Here is a 13117-nt window from a genome sequence, read left to right on the forward strand (position 1 = left end):
AACTATAATTGTAATCACTTGCATGCCTAGGAGCCCTTTGAAATTAATGTGTTCATTCTGCTTTTGGGATTACATGATTACATCGTTTGAGTAAAACTGGCTGCCTTAGCAACTAATATATTCAGAATAAATGTGAAGAAAGGTATGTCGCTGTGGTGTAGCTTCCACTTACTGTGGGTGACAACATGCACGTGGGTAGTAACTGAGAAGTACCTGATGTTTGGTAACACCCCTTTGACTGTGATTAAATTCTTATCTTCAGTTTAAGCTTCATGAACTATTTCACTGTTATTTTTCTTAAAACATACGGTACATCCATTTTGAAAAATTTTAATTATCCATCTGTCCATCCATGATGTATATTGTTGCTGTTGTTGTTATTGATACCTATTTTTACCAAAACATTATTTGATCAAAAAAAATTGATCATTTTGGAACTTTTTGGAACACTTTGGATCCGGTTAGATATTAGTGAACTCTGGTATTTCATTACAAGTTGAAACATTTTGCAGAACCTTATTTGTCTTCACCAAGCTTTCACTTGGAAGTTATTTGGGCCCAGCCCTCCCAAGTCCCTTCTAATGAGAGAACAGGGTGTTTCTCTATCACTCTTGTGCTTGGAGAACTAGGTGGGGGTATGAGAGACCCCTTGTTCAGGTCCCTATTCTGCTCAGTTCAGAGGAGTCTGGACTCTGATACCTTCCCAAAGTAAAGACAACTTACAGGTTTTGTTTGTATTCCAATGCAAAATAAAAATAAGTTTTTGAAAGCTCTTAAAGTGCTGTAAAATGGAATTGTCCTGTGGTCAGTTGTAATAAAATGTGGTGAGATTTGTATGAGAAATTCACAATATAAACTTTTTTTAAAAGGGTGATTTCTCGTTTTTATGAAAACACTTTTGCTACAAAATTTGTGAGCAGCTCTAACAGAGAATGTCTTACTCCAAATAGAGCTCTTGTTCCTGGCTCTGCATCTGTGTGCGCTGCTGCACTATAAATTCTAAATAATGATGATAAAACATTTTGGAAACTCTCTTTAAAGCTCAATGTCATGAACCATACCAGCAGCTCTGAGGACATCAAGCCCTTACCAGGCCTCCCAGGAATTGGAAACATGAATTATCCATCTACAAGCCCAGGATCCCTGACCAAACACATCTGTGCTATCTGTGGGGACAGATCATCAGGTATGAAAATCCCATCCTCTAGGAAAGCATTAAGTGAAGGAATCCTGCCCCCTCCCTCTGCTTCCCTTACTCCAAAGCCGTGCTTGCATACAAATCAATACTAAAGACATTTGCTGAGGGATTTGACTAGTGAATATGAATGCAAAGGTCTTACTGGTTTTGTTTTGTAAATTTGTTCCACACAGCCCTGTTCATGCACTCTGTCCCCAACTAGTAGCACTATCTGTTGTTTCTGTCTTGGCCTGGGTTTCGCCAGTATGCCTAAGTACTGATATGTACCATGCCTCTCATAATTTCTGTTCTGTGGCCTCCAGACCACTCTGCCAGCACACCTCTACCTTGCCCCTATGGTCTCTTTTGAGCCCCCCAAACTCGTGACACTGCACCTCAGTTTTGCCCTGCGGGATCTGCTGTTTTGCCAATGGCATGTTCCCATATGATACTAATACATGGCCACTCTAATCTGGCACCCTGGCTCTTCCTTCCCATCTTTTCCCTGAAAGCTGCTACTGTGCATGCTGGTTTCATACTATGCACATAAATGGATGAGGAACAAGGCTGACAAAATTACTTCTGCTGGCCAAAAAATTCTAGTGATTTGAATACAAATCCCCACGTGCCCTTCAAGCACCTCCCCCATTCATTTTATTTAAAGTGTACATTGGGCTATGTGCATCTTGGGCTTGGGAAAGCAAGAAAAATGTACTGATCTGTGACTACTTGTGTTCTCAGGGAAGCACTACGGGGTATACAGCTGTGAGGGCTGTAAAGGTTTCTTCAAGAGGACAATAAGAAAGGACCTTATCTACACATGCCGCGATAATAAAGACTGCCTAATAGACAAGCGTCAGCGTAACCGCTGCCAGTACTGCCGTTATCAGAAATGTCTAGCTATGGGTATGAAGAGAGAAGGTATGTGGCATGGGAGAGGCGAATGTATAAATACACCTAAGCTTGCTGTAGGATGGTCTGAGAACTTTAAATCTCTATTGCCTACAAGGAAATGGAGCTTGTTGAACTCCACACTAACGGCTCTGGATATTTTTTTTTCACTAGAGTTTCTATACAGTCAATAGACATATCTTTTTCTCAGCCCCAGGCCATACTGGGTAGGCAAAGGTAGCCTCACCTCTGTTAGAGCTGATGATTCTGCAGTTCAGAGGCCACCCTCCCCCCCAACTGTTGTAACAGCTGAAGGCTACTTTGGATTTCTAAAGATTTCCGACTCCCCTTTTTTGTGCAGTAGCGTAACTAGGTGGGGGAGGTGAGTGGGGCACTAGCCCTGGGTGCCAGTTATAAGCAGGCAACAGAATCTCCTTGGAAATCTTTGGTACAGCAGGGAAGGCCCCGTGCTGCCTAGCCATAGAAACAATGCATTTGTCGGCAGGGGGCAAGGGAGATGAATGGCATGGTGCCTCTCTCCCTAGCCTGGGAGTTCTTGCCTTAGCAGGTGCATCCCTGCACTCACAAGCATATCTGGAGTGGAAGGAGCAAATGGGGAACCGGGCAGCTCCCAGGAAGCCTGCACCATAGGGCTGCTGCTGCCAGAGCAAATATTGCTATGGCAGCAGTGGAGGTAGCAGCAGCTGCTACCTTCAGTCTTCAGAGAGCCCAGGCAGGTACAGCTTCCCTTCCTTTTCCCTTCCCTCTCACTCCCCATCCCTAGCGGTTGGTATATCTGTCCCTACCGACAACCTGCTGCCCAGAGTACTGAATGTGCTTGCTCTGCCCCTGCCTTTCTCGAAGTAGAAAGTGCTTTGCCAAAAGCATCAGCTTTTCTATAACAGTGGGGCTCAACACGATGTTAAGTATGGGGAGATTTACATAGATAGAAACACATTATGACAATACCCCTCACCGAGGTTTCTTTCCTCTTGTGCATTTCACAGCACTGGGAAATCCAGCTCCAGGGTACATGGTTGCCACAGTAAAGTTGTGTGGCCAAGCATTCCCAAGCTGGATGGGAGCTGCACAGTTCAAAGAAATGCTGCCCCTTTGTCTGTATACATCATGGTTCAAACCTTTACAGGGTCCCAGCTGCTGAACTTCCATCAAATCCTGCCTGCCACCTTCCTGGTGGATCAAAGTGTAACTCAATAATCCTCAGCAGATGTATAGCAAATGCTGAAATCTGTGTTGTACTGTGTGTCTCTGCCTCTAGTGCAGGACAGTGTGGGAGTGTGGTCTGATCAGCAGCAGGTGTGTTCATGCTGGTCCCAGGATGCTTATGCCAGAACCATGAGTTTGACCATTTCCAGGAAGTTTTAGAGCTAAAGCAAAAGGAGATGGAAAGGAATATGGGAGCAAAATTAACAAGGAAGGGAGAAGTCTAGCACCCCTAATCACTGTATGCTGGGGATGACTTGGGAGCATGGCGGGGGGGTGAGGAGGGAAGGAAAGGATGTGAATGGAGGATTGTGGTTGGAGAGCATGGCTGCAGGGGGAGGGATTCAATGAGACAGTGGGAGATGAGCTTATGGATGGCACTGATGGACTGAAGGCCCAGAAGGGACTGGAGGGAGGGTTGTCAAGGCAGGAGCTAATAGACGGGAACTGATGTTGGGGCGGTGTCAGGTGTGGAAGGGCAGGGCTGGAAGGAGTGGCCAGGACAGGCCAGATGCGGCTAGAATTTGTGGAATGTGGGTTTGTAGGGGAGATGAAGCCCACCGGAGGAGCAAAGGGGAAGATGAGGAAGAAAGGGAAAGGAAGGGTGAAGTGAAACAATGAAACCATACAGCAGAGAATGGGCATTGTGATCCTTGATCTGATTGGTTTATCACCCCGCTGACTTGCTCCCAATGACTTGAGAAGAGAAACCACTAAAGCAGTGGCTTAATTCATCAACTAGGCAGCAAATCAATTGTGCAATGGGTCAGTCAGTTGAGCAGAACATCGCTAATGCAGTAGAGGATCAAACAAACAGTTAAGGAATTAATCAGGTACAGCTGAATAATTAGGCAGGGAATTAACTATGCAAAGAGGTCAGGAAAATGGCAGGTGTAGTGAAGAAATCATTAGGGCCAAGAATTCATTACACAGTGCACCAGCCCACATGACAGGGAATCGGGGTGATGGGTCAATCAGTTTGAGGCAGCGAAAGAGTTACCGTGGGTACAAGGTGCAGAGTGAGTGGAGCTACTAACTGGGTGCTCTGAGGGATTAATAAGTGAATTACTGAGGCTAATTGAAAGAATTGTGAGGTGAAGCAGGCAGGCTATGTGTTCTGGGACATCGGTAGCTAGAGTTAGGGAGAGCTGGGGACTAAGGCCTGCCCTTGCTTAGATGTTGGGAGGATGGTGGCTGTGGCTGCTGGAAGTATAGCAGGGCTGAGGCACAGCTGGACCCTTGGGGTGGCTGATCCTGTTGGGCACTGAGCCATATTGGGGATGATGGAGCCGCACTGCCACAGGAGGATTCCAACCTTGAGCATTTGGGGGGTGCACAACTGTTGCCACGCGTACCACACAAGTAATGTATTTGGTCCTACACCAGCCCTCAGGCCACTTGTCCTGGGGAATGCTGTGTGCTGTGGTTTGCACCGTGGTCTCTAGGAGAGCAGGAACTGTAACTGAGCTAGAGTGTGTGCCTGCTAGGGGGGAGGATTCATGCCATAACATACCCAACCTTGCATACCAGACCTGCAGCCAGGCTAAAACCAGTCTTTAGTCAAATATCCTAATAAAGGCCTTGATCCAAAGTTTACTGAAGTCAGTGCAAAGATTATCATTGCCTTTCATGGGCTTTGGATGGGGTCTTTAGCCAGCATCCATTCACTATGTGTTTTGTTTTCAGCCAGCAGCACGGTGCTGTTTGCTGCACTTTGGGGAAAGAAAGGAGGCTTTTAGCTTCAAAGCCTCTAGCTGCTCAAACAGGCAGCCTGTAGATGGGCATCAGTAAGTGCACACTTCCATTCTGCTGCATACTCGGAGGACCTCTTGAGTGAATGGCAGGTGCTAGTAGTTGGGCATCTGAGTACAGGAGAGAGAGGAGTAGGCTGTTCTTTCAGGCTTTCATAGCTTTGAGAGAGCGCTGATGTTTGTTTGATTACTTCTCTATGCACATTTTAAAACAAATACACACTATGTCTGCAGTTGCAAGTGTAAAGGTGAGTCCATTACTAGGTGAAGGACACGGCAAGCCATGCTGCTCTGTTTTTGCTGAGGATGTGACCGTGGGAGTGTCTGCATTTTTGTATACTTTATTTGTGTTTCCCTTTTTAAACAGAAGAAGTGAAAACTCTTTGCTTTTGCTCTGAAGGACCCTTCTCTCTGGTCCTGAGCTTGTGTCTGAAGATGTGAATAGTTCAGGAGCAGGGGCTTCCTGCTACTGCTTTGGAAAGTGATTCAAGTTGCCCTGTATTTCTTCAGAGCTATTGAACAGCACAAGTCAGCTTTTGCTCTAATGGCTCTCTTTGTAGGAGGACTTCCCTCCATTCTGTCTTCAGGAGTTCCCTGTCAACAGTAAAGATGAGTGCCTTTTAAAGGAGTTGTGAACAGCAGGTCAACTTCACAGGGTGCCTTCTGGTAAAAGGAAAAGACCAAGCTATATGGGGTATATACAGTGTTGCACAAGTGACTGGGAGCAATATAGAATCATAGGATTGGAGGGGACCTTGGGTCATTTAGTCCAACCCCCCTGCCATCTAGTCATGGAAGTCTTGCATCAGATGTAATTTTTGCCTCTTTTTTCCTTTTGGTCCATTAGAATACAGTGACTGCCCCTTTCCCAACTGCTTGTCTCCCTGTTCTCTTCCTGTCTTGGGTCTTTGTCCTCAGTGATTGCAGCCTTTATGATGATATCCTGTCTGACCATTTCAGCCTCCTTTCATCCCTGATGTCAAGGATGAGTATCACTGATGGACCTAATAGTTAGGTGTATCTATATTGTAATCATAGCCATGGAGAGTGTAGCTGTATCCAAGTTCATCTAGGTAACAGATGCAGTCTAGTTGTGGCAAGACAGAGCCAGCAGAGGCTACAAAATCTTTTGAGAAGCTGGATAAATTAACACAGAGGTGTCCAACTCGCACCCAACTTGCAGCCTGCAGGCTTTTGCCCAGCTGCCACCCCTCCACTGCTGCTGCTGCTGCCACTGAAGTCCCTGGCCTCTATCCCTCCCCAGCTTCTGCTTCCTGCACCTGCCCTTGGGTTTGGGTGAGAGAGACTGCAAGCGCCCGGGTCCTGCTTGCATGGCAATGGAGGGGTCACGTGGCCTGAAGCCCAAGAGCTCATGACTCCAGAGATCGTGGCCCACATTGCATGCAGTCTCTGGCCACTCAAGCTGGACAGCACTGAATTGGCCCACATTGTGCCATGCCTCCCCACACAAGCTGTTGCCAGTATCTGAGCTAGCGCAGTTATGTCTCCTGTACTTTGCAGTAACTGCTGTGGAAAGAATTGTGATGGCATTGTAGAAATAGCCTTAGTTTCCCTCTGCCTTGAGTAACAGAAAGGCCTCACAGAAGTGGATGAGGAAGTTGGGAGATGGGTACTGCTAGGGCAGGAGCTATATTGGGCTCACCCCAGCAGTTATGCCATTGGCTGTGGCTCTCAGGCAGCATTAGGAAAGAGAATGGCTAGTAAGTCGGTCAGGTCCTGTAGGTTATCTCCACTCCCCTCAACCCATCCAGAAAGCTGGCAGTGATGGTACAGCTCTGAGACAGGAAACCTCTTCCCTACTGATGGGAAGCTTACTGCTACTTCGGCTTTCCTAGCTCTGCATGATGTGGAGGAGGTGGGAAAGGGGAGTGAATCTGGGACATGAATGAAGACCTGCTGCTGTGGTAGTCATCCCTGTTCATTGCCTCTGTCCATTAGCTACCTGTGCCCCTTATTTGGGTGGTGCATCCTTGCTGAACCTGTCCTTGGGCAGTTGGCTGAGAAGATACAAAGGTGCTGCTGGTGGCACAACTCCATCCCTTTTGGGGTACTTCACACCCTCAGGGAACATGCAGAACAGTCCCCTCTCCCTCCCCAGTTCCCCATGCTAAGAGTCAAATCCTAACGCTAGAAGGTTTCCTTAGAGCACAGCTGAGACTGAGGTTTGACTGGACTTTTAGGTCTCTCTGCTTGTGACAAATGTTAATGACGTTCTGTTCCAAGAGCTTAGTGCAGGCTCAGCCAGCAGGAGGTTACAAAACACCAACTGGGAGTCGAAACCTAATTCCCAGCCCAGTTCTCAGTTCCAACTGGGTGTGAAGTGATTTCAAAGAGCTAGACATTGATGCTGCTTTCTTATAAAATCATGATAATTTAAACACCAGGATCTCTGCAAAGACAGCCTGCACAAGAACCACTCTCCATAGGACCTGAGATTGCTCTAGCGCTTGCACCAAGGCTTCAGAAAAATTCATAGCAATAACAAAATAGGAAGAACTTGAACAAAAGGCCCCAAAGAACCCAGATGCAAATTCTAATGGGTCAGTGGAAAGTTCCCATAAAACAGTAATAAATAGTTTTGTTGTGGAACTGGAAGCTGTGGATGGAGTTGACCAGGACTTGGCCCAAACTCTCAGATCCTTTCATTTGCATTACTTATTAATTGAACTATGGTTGTGCAGGGAGGCCTTATAGGCACATAGGTGGATTTTACCCTAAAGAGCTTGTGGGGGAAGTTGGGCACTAGGTACTGCTAAGGCAGGGGCAGTGTTGAGCTCATGCCAGCAGTTGTGCACTTGGCAGTGGTTCTCAGGCAGGATAAGGAAAGAGAATGGCTGGTTGGTCAGGATCCATAGGCTATTCTCAGCTCAGGTGTAGTTAGGAGATGAGGCAACAGGTGACTAAGACCAATAGGCAGCACCAGATGTAACTCAGAAAAGGTTATAGGTAAAATCCTGACTTAAGACAAAGGACAGCCCAGTGGTTACAGCCTGCATTGTTGAGAGTAGGTTGTCATTCCTACTCCGCAAGACATCCTGTGTGACTCATAAATGATGAGGGTCAGGTTTCTAGCGGCAGGGGAAAAGATGACCAGCAAGGCTGGACTGATCTACAGACCAACTTTACCTGAAAGGTCCTAGGACAGAGATGAAGGTTTTTAATAGATATGGCCTGCCTCTGGTCTGAAGAGTAGGAAGAGCTGATGCCTTCCTAGGAGGGGGAAGTGTGATGTTAGCCTGGACCCTGTCAGGGACCCTAACAGGCAGCCCAGGTAGGGTAATTGCCTTGTGGGTCACATCTGCCTGGAGTTTTGACTGGCAGCCCAAACCCAACTAATGCTCTGCTGTCTGGGCCTCCTGATTAGCTGCTGGGAGAGCTGCTTCCCCATTTAGCTCCAGCTGTGGGAATGGACTCCATGTCAGCCAGGCTATTCAGTAAGCCCCTCTGTTCCTGTGCTCTCTGGCTTTCCTGGTGCCTGACCCTGCTTGGCTCTGTTCTTGAACTCTGGCTTGTGGATTTTTCCCTTCCATCTGGTAACTTAGGCATCTGATTCTTCAACACTGACCCTACGTGTGTGTTGGACTCTGCATTTCCCTCTGGATTTGGTAACTTGTTCTCGGCCTCTTGAAACTTGAGCCAGCCTGTTTTGTACTCAGCCTCTGGATTTTTCTTTGGATCCAGTAACTTGGTCCCTGATTTCTGCCTTGTAATCAGGCCTGTAACTTGCCTCCTGCCATCCTCCAACAGCCTAAACACTAGGCAAGACTACCCACAGACCCTGAGAGAGCTGGGTTCAGTTCTCTGCTCTACCACAGACTTCCTGTCTGACCTCAGACAAGTCACTTTGTGTGTCTGTGTGCCAGGGCCCCATTTGTAAAATGGGAATAGCAGTACAACAATGGACATTGGTGAGGCTTGCTGCATTAGTGACTGTAAGGTACTTGGGTGCCCAGGGGAGCCAGGGGTACATTAGTACCGAAGATAGAAAGATCTAAATAATAACTGATGAAAACTTTTTCTGAAATTTAGACCATGGCCTTTCAGGGCCAGATCCTCAGCTAATACAGCTAGCAATAGCTCCACTGACAGCTATTTCACACAGGCTGAATCTGTAGCTCTAAAATTGTTTTGAACGTTTCTTAAAGTTTATTTTTAAAACTCCTTTATCCAAAAAGACCTGTGCATTTCTGAGCATCCAGGGCTCAGCTGAGATCTCAAAATACCATGAGAAATGTATTTCTTAGCCTGATTATTCAGGGCCAAGAAAAGCAGAAAGTTTGGATAAGGCTTGGATGAGCATCTGAAATCTGGGGTGTCTTTCAAAACCGCATTGTCCAATGAATCTTTCTGAGGATTGTCCCTCACTAGTAAAAAGATTCTAGCATTATCAGGCACTTAGTTGGAAATGACCTTAGGAAAACATTTCCCTTTACATATAAAATACTTTTAGATGCTTCCAAGGACCTCTCTCCTGACACATTGAATTAGGTGGTGTCAGATTTAAGCTGTGATCAGAATTGATGCATCTGGGCAGATGTGATAGAAAATAACCCTAAGTGTAAACACACGGAAACAAACCAGATCCTTCAATCCCCTTGTAAAAGCACTATTTATTTGCATCTCCCTTTACCTATAAGGGGTGTGGAATATCAGAAAAAACCCTCATTCTGCATATCTGTAGTTAGAGAATCAATTTAGAAATAATAACCAGAGGTGGCTGAAAAAACGAAGAAAATGTTTTACAAAAATAAAATGAAATAAATTCAAAACTTGTTTTCATTTTGCAAAATTAAAACAGGAAAAGACTTTTAAAATTGTCACTAAAATATATATTAACACTTAAATTATATGGTATTCGAATTCTATATATGCTGCTAAAAAAAATAGTGTCATCTTCCCCCTCCCATTCTTCCCCCATTTCTTCCTCTTTTGCCACATTTAAAAAAAAAGAGTTACTGGGGGTTTTTCACTGTTTTGTGTCTTTTTTCCCACTCCAAATTTTCAAAAGTTTGACTTTAGGAAAGTTACAGAGTAGCAAAAATCAGTGTCCCATTCATCCTGTTTCTGCTCTGTAAATTTCCCAAAGCTGTGGAAGTTTTGAAACCTTACCAGGGGTGGGGGAGAGGGAGGAGGCAAGTTTTGCCTAGTTTCCACCCAGAATCATCTCTCACTTTGGACTGACTTGGAACACAGCCGTGGAACTACTCCATGTTCCCATTGGACTTACTCCAGAGGCCCAGCAGGTTCAGAGTTTCATTGCTGATGTTGAACTGGCTGTAACTAACAGTAGGCATGGCCCAAAATAAAATAAAAAGCTAACCCTGGCATTTATTCAAGACTCAGTCATGATACTTTGGTTCTATAAAGTTTTCGTTGCCCTTCTACTTGTCTCTCAAAGTTACTTTTACTCCCCATCACTGTTTCAGCAACGGAGACTCCAGTGTAGTCCTTTTGAAGCATGTGAGTGCTAGCGTCCCACCATGCTAATTGACACAGTGGTAAATAGGTGACTTGTCCAAGGTCATTCCTGAAGTCTTTGGCAGAACAGAGAATTGGACCCCTGTGTTTTAAATCCTAAGCAAAGATGATGGGACAATTTCTTACGCTTGTGCCTGACCAGAGTATTTCATCTGCAGAGGTGTTCCTCCACTGTAGAACAGTACATCCACATGTCTGGTAGCTGTCAGCTTGCAGAACAGGATACAGACTTTCATAATGGGAGGGGGCAGACTGGTGAACAAAGCAGGCCATTATGTTTATGTACCATCTTCTTCCTAACCCTTTGCTTTCTCCATTCCCATTACTATTTGCTGGTCTCTTTCTGAGTACTTGCGGTCCCTGAAGTACAAGTTGAGAATCTGTGGTAGTACAGTATGTCTGTGAGATGGTGTAACAGTTGAGAAATAAACTTCCTCAGATGCCTCTAGGTGACATTTTCTCTTAGCAGAGACTCTCCGTTAGTCATAGATCTTGGATCTGTAGCTGAACACCTTCACATTGCAGGGATGGCCAGACCCAGGGTTCATTTTGACACCCCAGAGACAGCTTTTCAGTTCTGGGGACTTAATTTAAGCACACTACTACTTGCTAGCTGGGAGGACAGTGTAAATTGCAAGGTGAAACAGGTGATGGGTGTTGAGATGGTCCTGAGGGAAAAGATGGTTTGAGGCAATCTAAATCCATAGAGAAAGAGATGAGCAAGTTGAATTTGTATTGGTACCAGTAACAGCACAAGTGAAAACTGCTGCATTGCACTACAACAAACTGGTACAGCTACCTAGACAAACTTCCTCATTGAATCCTTGACATTTGGAAATGTGTCATCTTCTATTTTCTTCTGCTTTTGCTTGATTGGGGGTTGCAGGCCAGTGCACTCGCACTGCCAGGCAAGAATACCAGCATGCCTCTTAAAATGATGGCTCATATTTCAGTTTCCTAGGTTGATTTCTTTTTTCTTTTTTTCCAAGGGGTCATGACCATGTAATGTTCTAGGGAACAGAGATGCCCAAAAATTGAATCATTTTTTGGAACTCTTCCCTTTTCCTCACTTGCATAGACAAGATTAAGCAAAAATCAACAATTCTGAGTGTTCAGATAAAAATGAAATTTTAATCCAAATCGCACTTGGATTAAAAATTGGCAAAACCAAAACCCAGAGTGATCTGGGTTTGGCATACCAAGGGCATGGACATAAGATCACATACTGTTATATCATTTACATTGGGGCGGTTGGTACCTCAGTGTAAATTACACTGTGGCCAGTGTATAGACATACAGACATGAAGCTCATCCTTGGGTAGCAGACTATAGTATAGGCTACTAGTTCTGTGTCTTGCCTCCAGGTAACAGAAGACCACATAACCTGTTTGTCTTGAGCAAAAGGAAACTCTGGAGTAAGATGATTGATGGCCAAAAATAATTCTTCATCAAATTGTGTAAAGTTACCTCCGTTTTAGTGAGCTACAGCATCTTTACTACATTTTTGTGGTGCTATAATGATGACTACATCAGTATAAACATGTTTTCTGTTCAGGCCCTCAACCCACACCTGTTTTTTCTCCAGAGTCATAACAAGGCAGCTGGGTACCTGGGGCAGCTGCAATACAGAGGCAGTGGCAGGATCTGGCTGGTCTTCTGCTTCCAGTGTAGATGTGCAGCTGTGGCAGCAGCAGCTTCTATTTTTCTACCTCCCCACTGAGTTGGTACCTGGAGCATCTGCCCTGGTTACCCTGCTTTATTATGCTATTCCTTTTTCCCATCAAAAGGGCCTGATTCCTTTCTGCCTTGCCATACCCAAAGCCATTTTAAATTGGTGCATGCCCCAGGTGTCAGAATGGTACCATTTTGCACTCATCTTTGCATTGGTATACATGTGCACAAAGTACAGGGCTGTGATGAATTAGGCCAATAATGTTTGCTGCTGAATTACCAGGTCAACAGTGGCTAGCATCTGATGCCCACCTTTTTATATTTCTATCCTTACCATCAACCATGCTCTGAATAGTGGGCAGGGTTTTCTGTGCTCTGATCCCAGAGAAGAGGGGATCAGTCTGTCCTTCATGTGCAATGAGCTTGAAAGATGGGGAAGCAGTCTGGTGCCAGCATCCTACATGGTACAGAGGCATGTTCTCCTGTCTTCCAGCTGTGCAAGAGGAGCGGCAGAGAAGCCGAGAGAGGAGCGAGAATGAGGCCGAGTCCACGAGCAGTAGTAATGAGGACATGCCTGTGGAAAGGATTTTAGAAGCTGAATTAGCTGTTGAACCAAAGACTGAATCGTACAGTGACATGAATGCTGAGAACTCGGTAAGCAGCAGCATAGAATTAGTGTCTGCATGCTGGGTAGTTTTACAGAACCCACTTACAAAGATGAGAATGTCCCACTGTGCATTTAAAATCAGTAGTATGGAACATAAATTCATAGACATTAGGGCTGGCAGGGGATCCACAAGATCATCAGGTCCAGCTCCCTCCCCAAGAGGCAGGAAGTCAGCTGGGATCAAATGATCCCAGCAAGAAAGGCATCCAAATGTTTCTTGAAAGTGTCCAGAGTAGG

At 45.4% G+C, this 13117-nt stretch overlaps 1 protein-coding gene across 3 annotated transcripts in view; it reads left to right on the plus strand.

The window, feature by feature from the left end:
• Positions 1 to 13117, plus strand: part of RXRG (retinoid X receptor gamma) — a 121369-nt gene that overhangs the window by 94658 nt on the left and 13594 nt on the right. For all 3 annotated transcript variants that reach the window (XM_090049103.1, XM_090049104.1, XM_090049102.1), the window contains exons 3-5: positions 1042 to 1186; positions 1919 to 2098; positions 12707 to 12867. In XM_090049103.1, the coding sequence (XP_089905229.1) occupies positions 1042 to 1186; positions 1919 to 2098; positions 12707 to 12867 (486 nt within the window). The remainder of the gene's footprint in view (positions 1 to 1041; positions 1187 to 1918; positions 2099 to 12706; positions 12868 to 13117) is intronic.

This window comes from Crocodylus siamensis, chromosome 5, assembly GCF_052110815.1.
Source record: "Crocodylus siamensis isolate JL-2025a chromosome 5, ASM5211081v1, whole genome shotgun sequence".
NCBI classification, from domain to species: domain Eukaryota; kingdom Metazoa; phylum Chordata; order Crocodylia; family Crocodylidae; genus Crocodylus; species Crocodylus siamensis.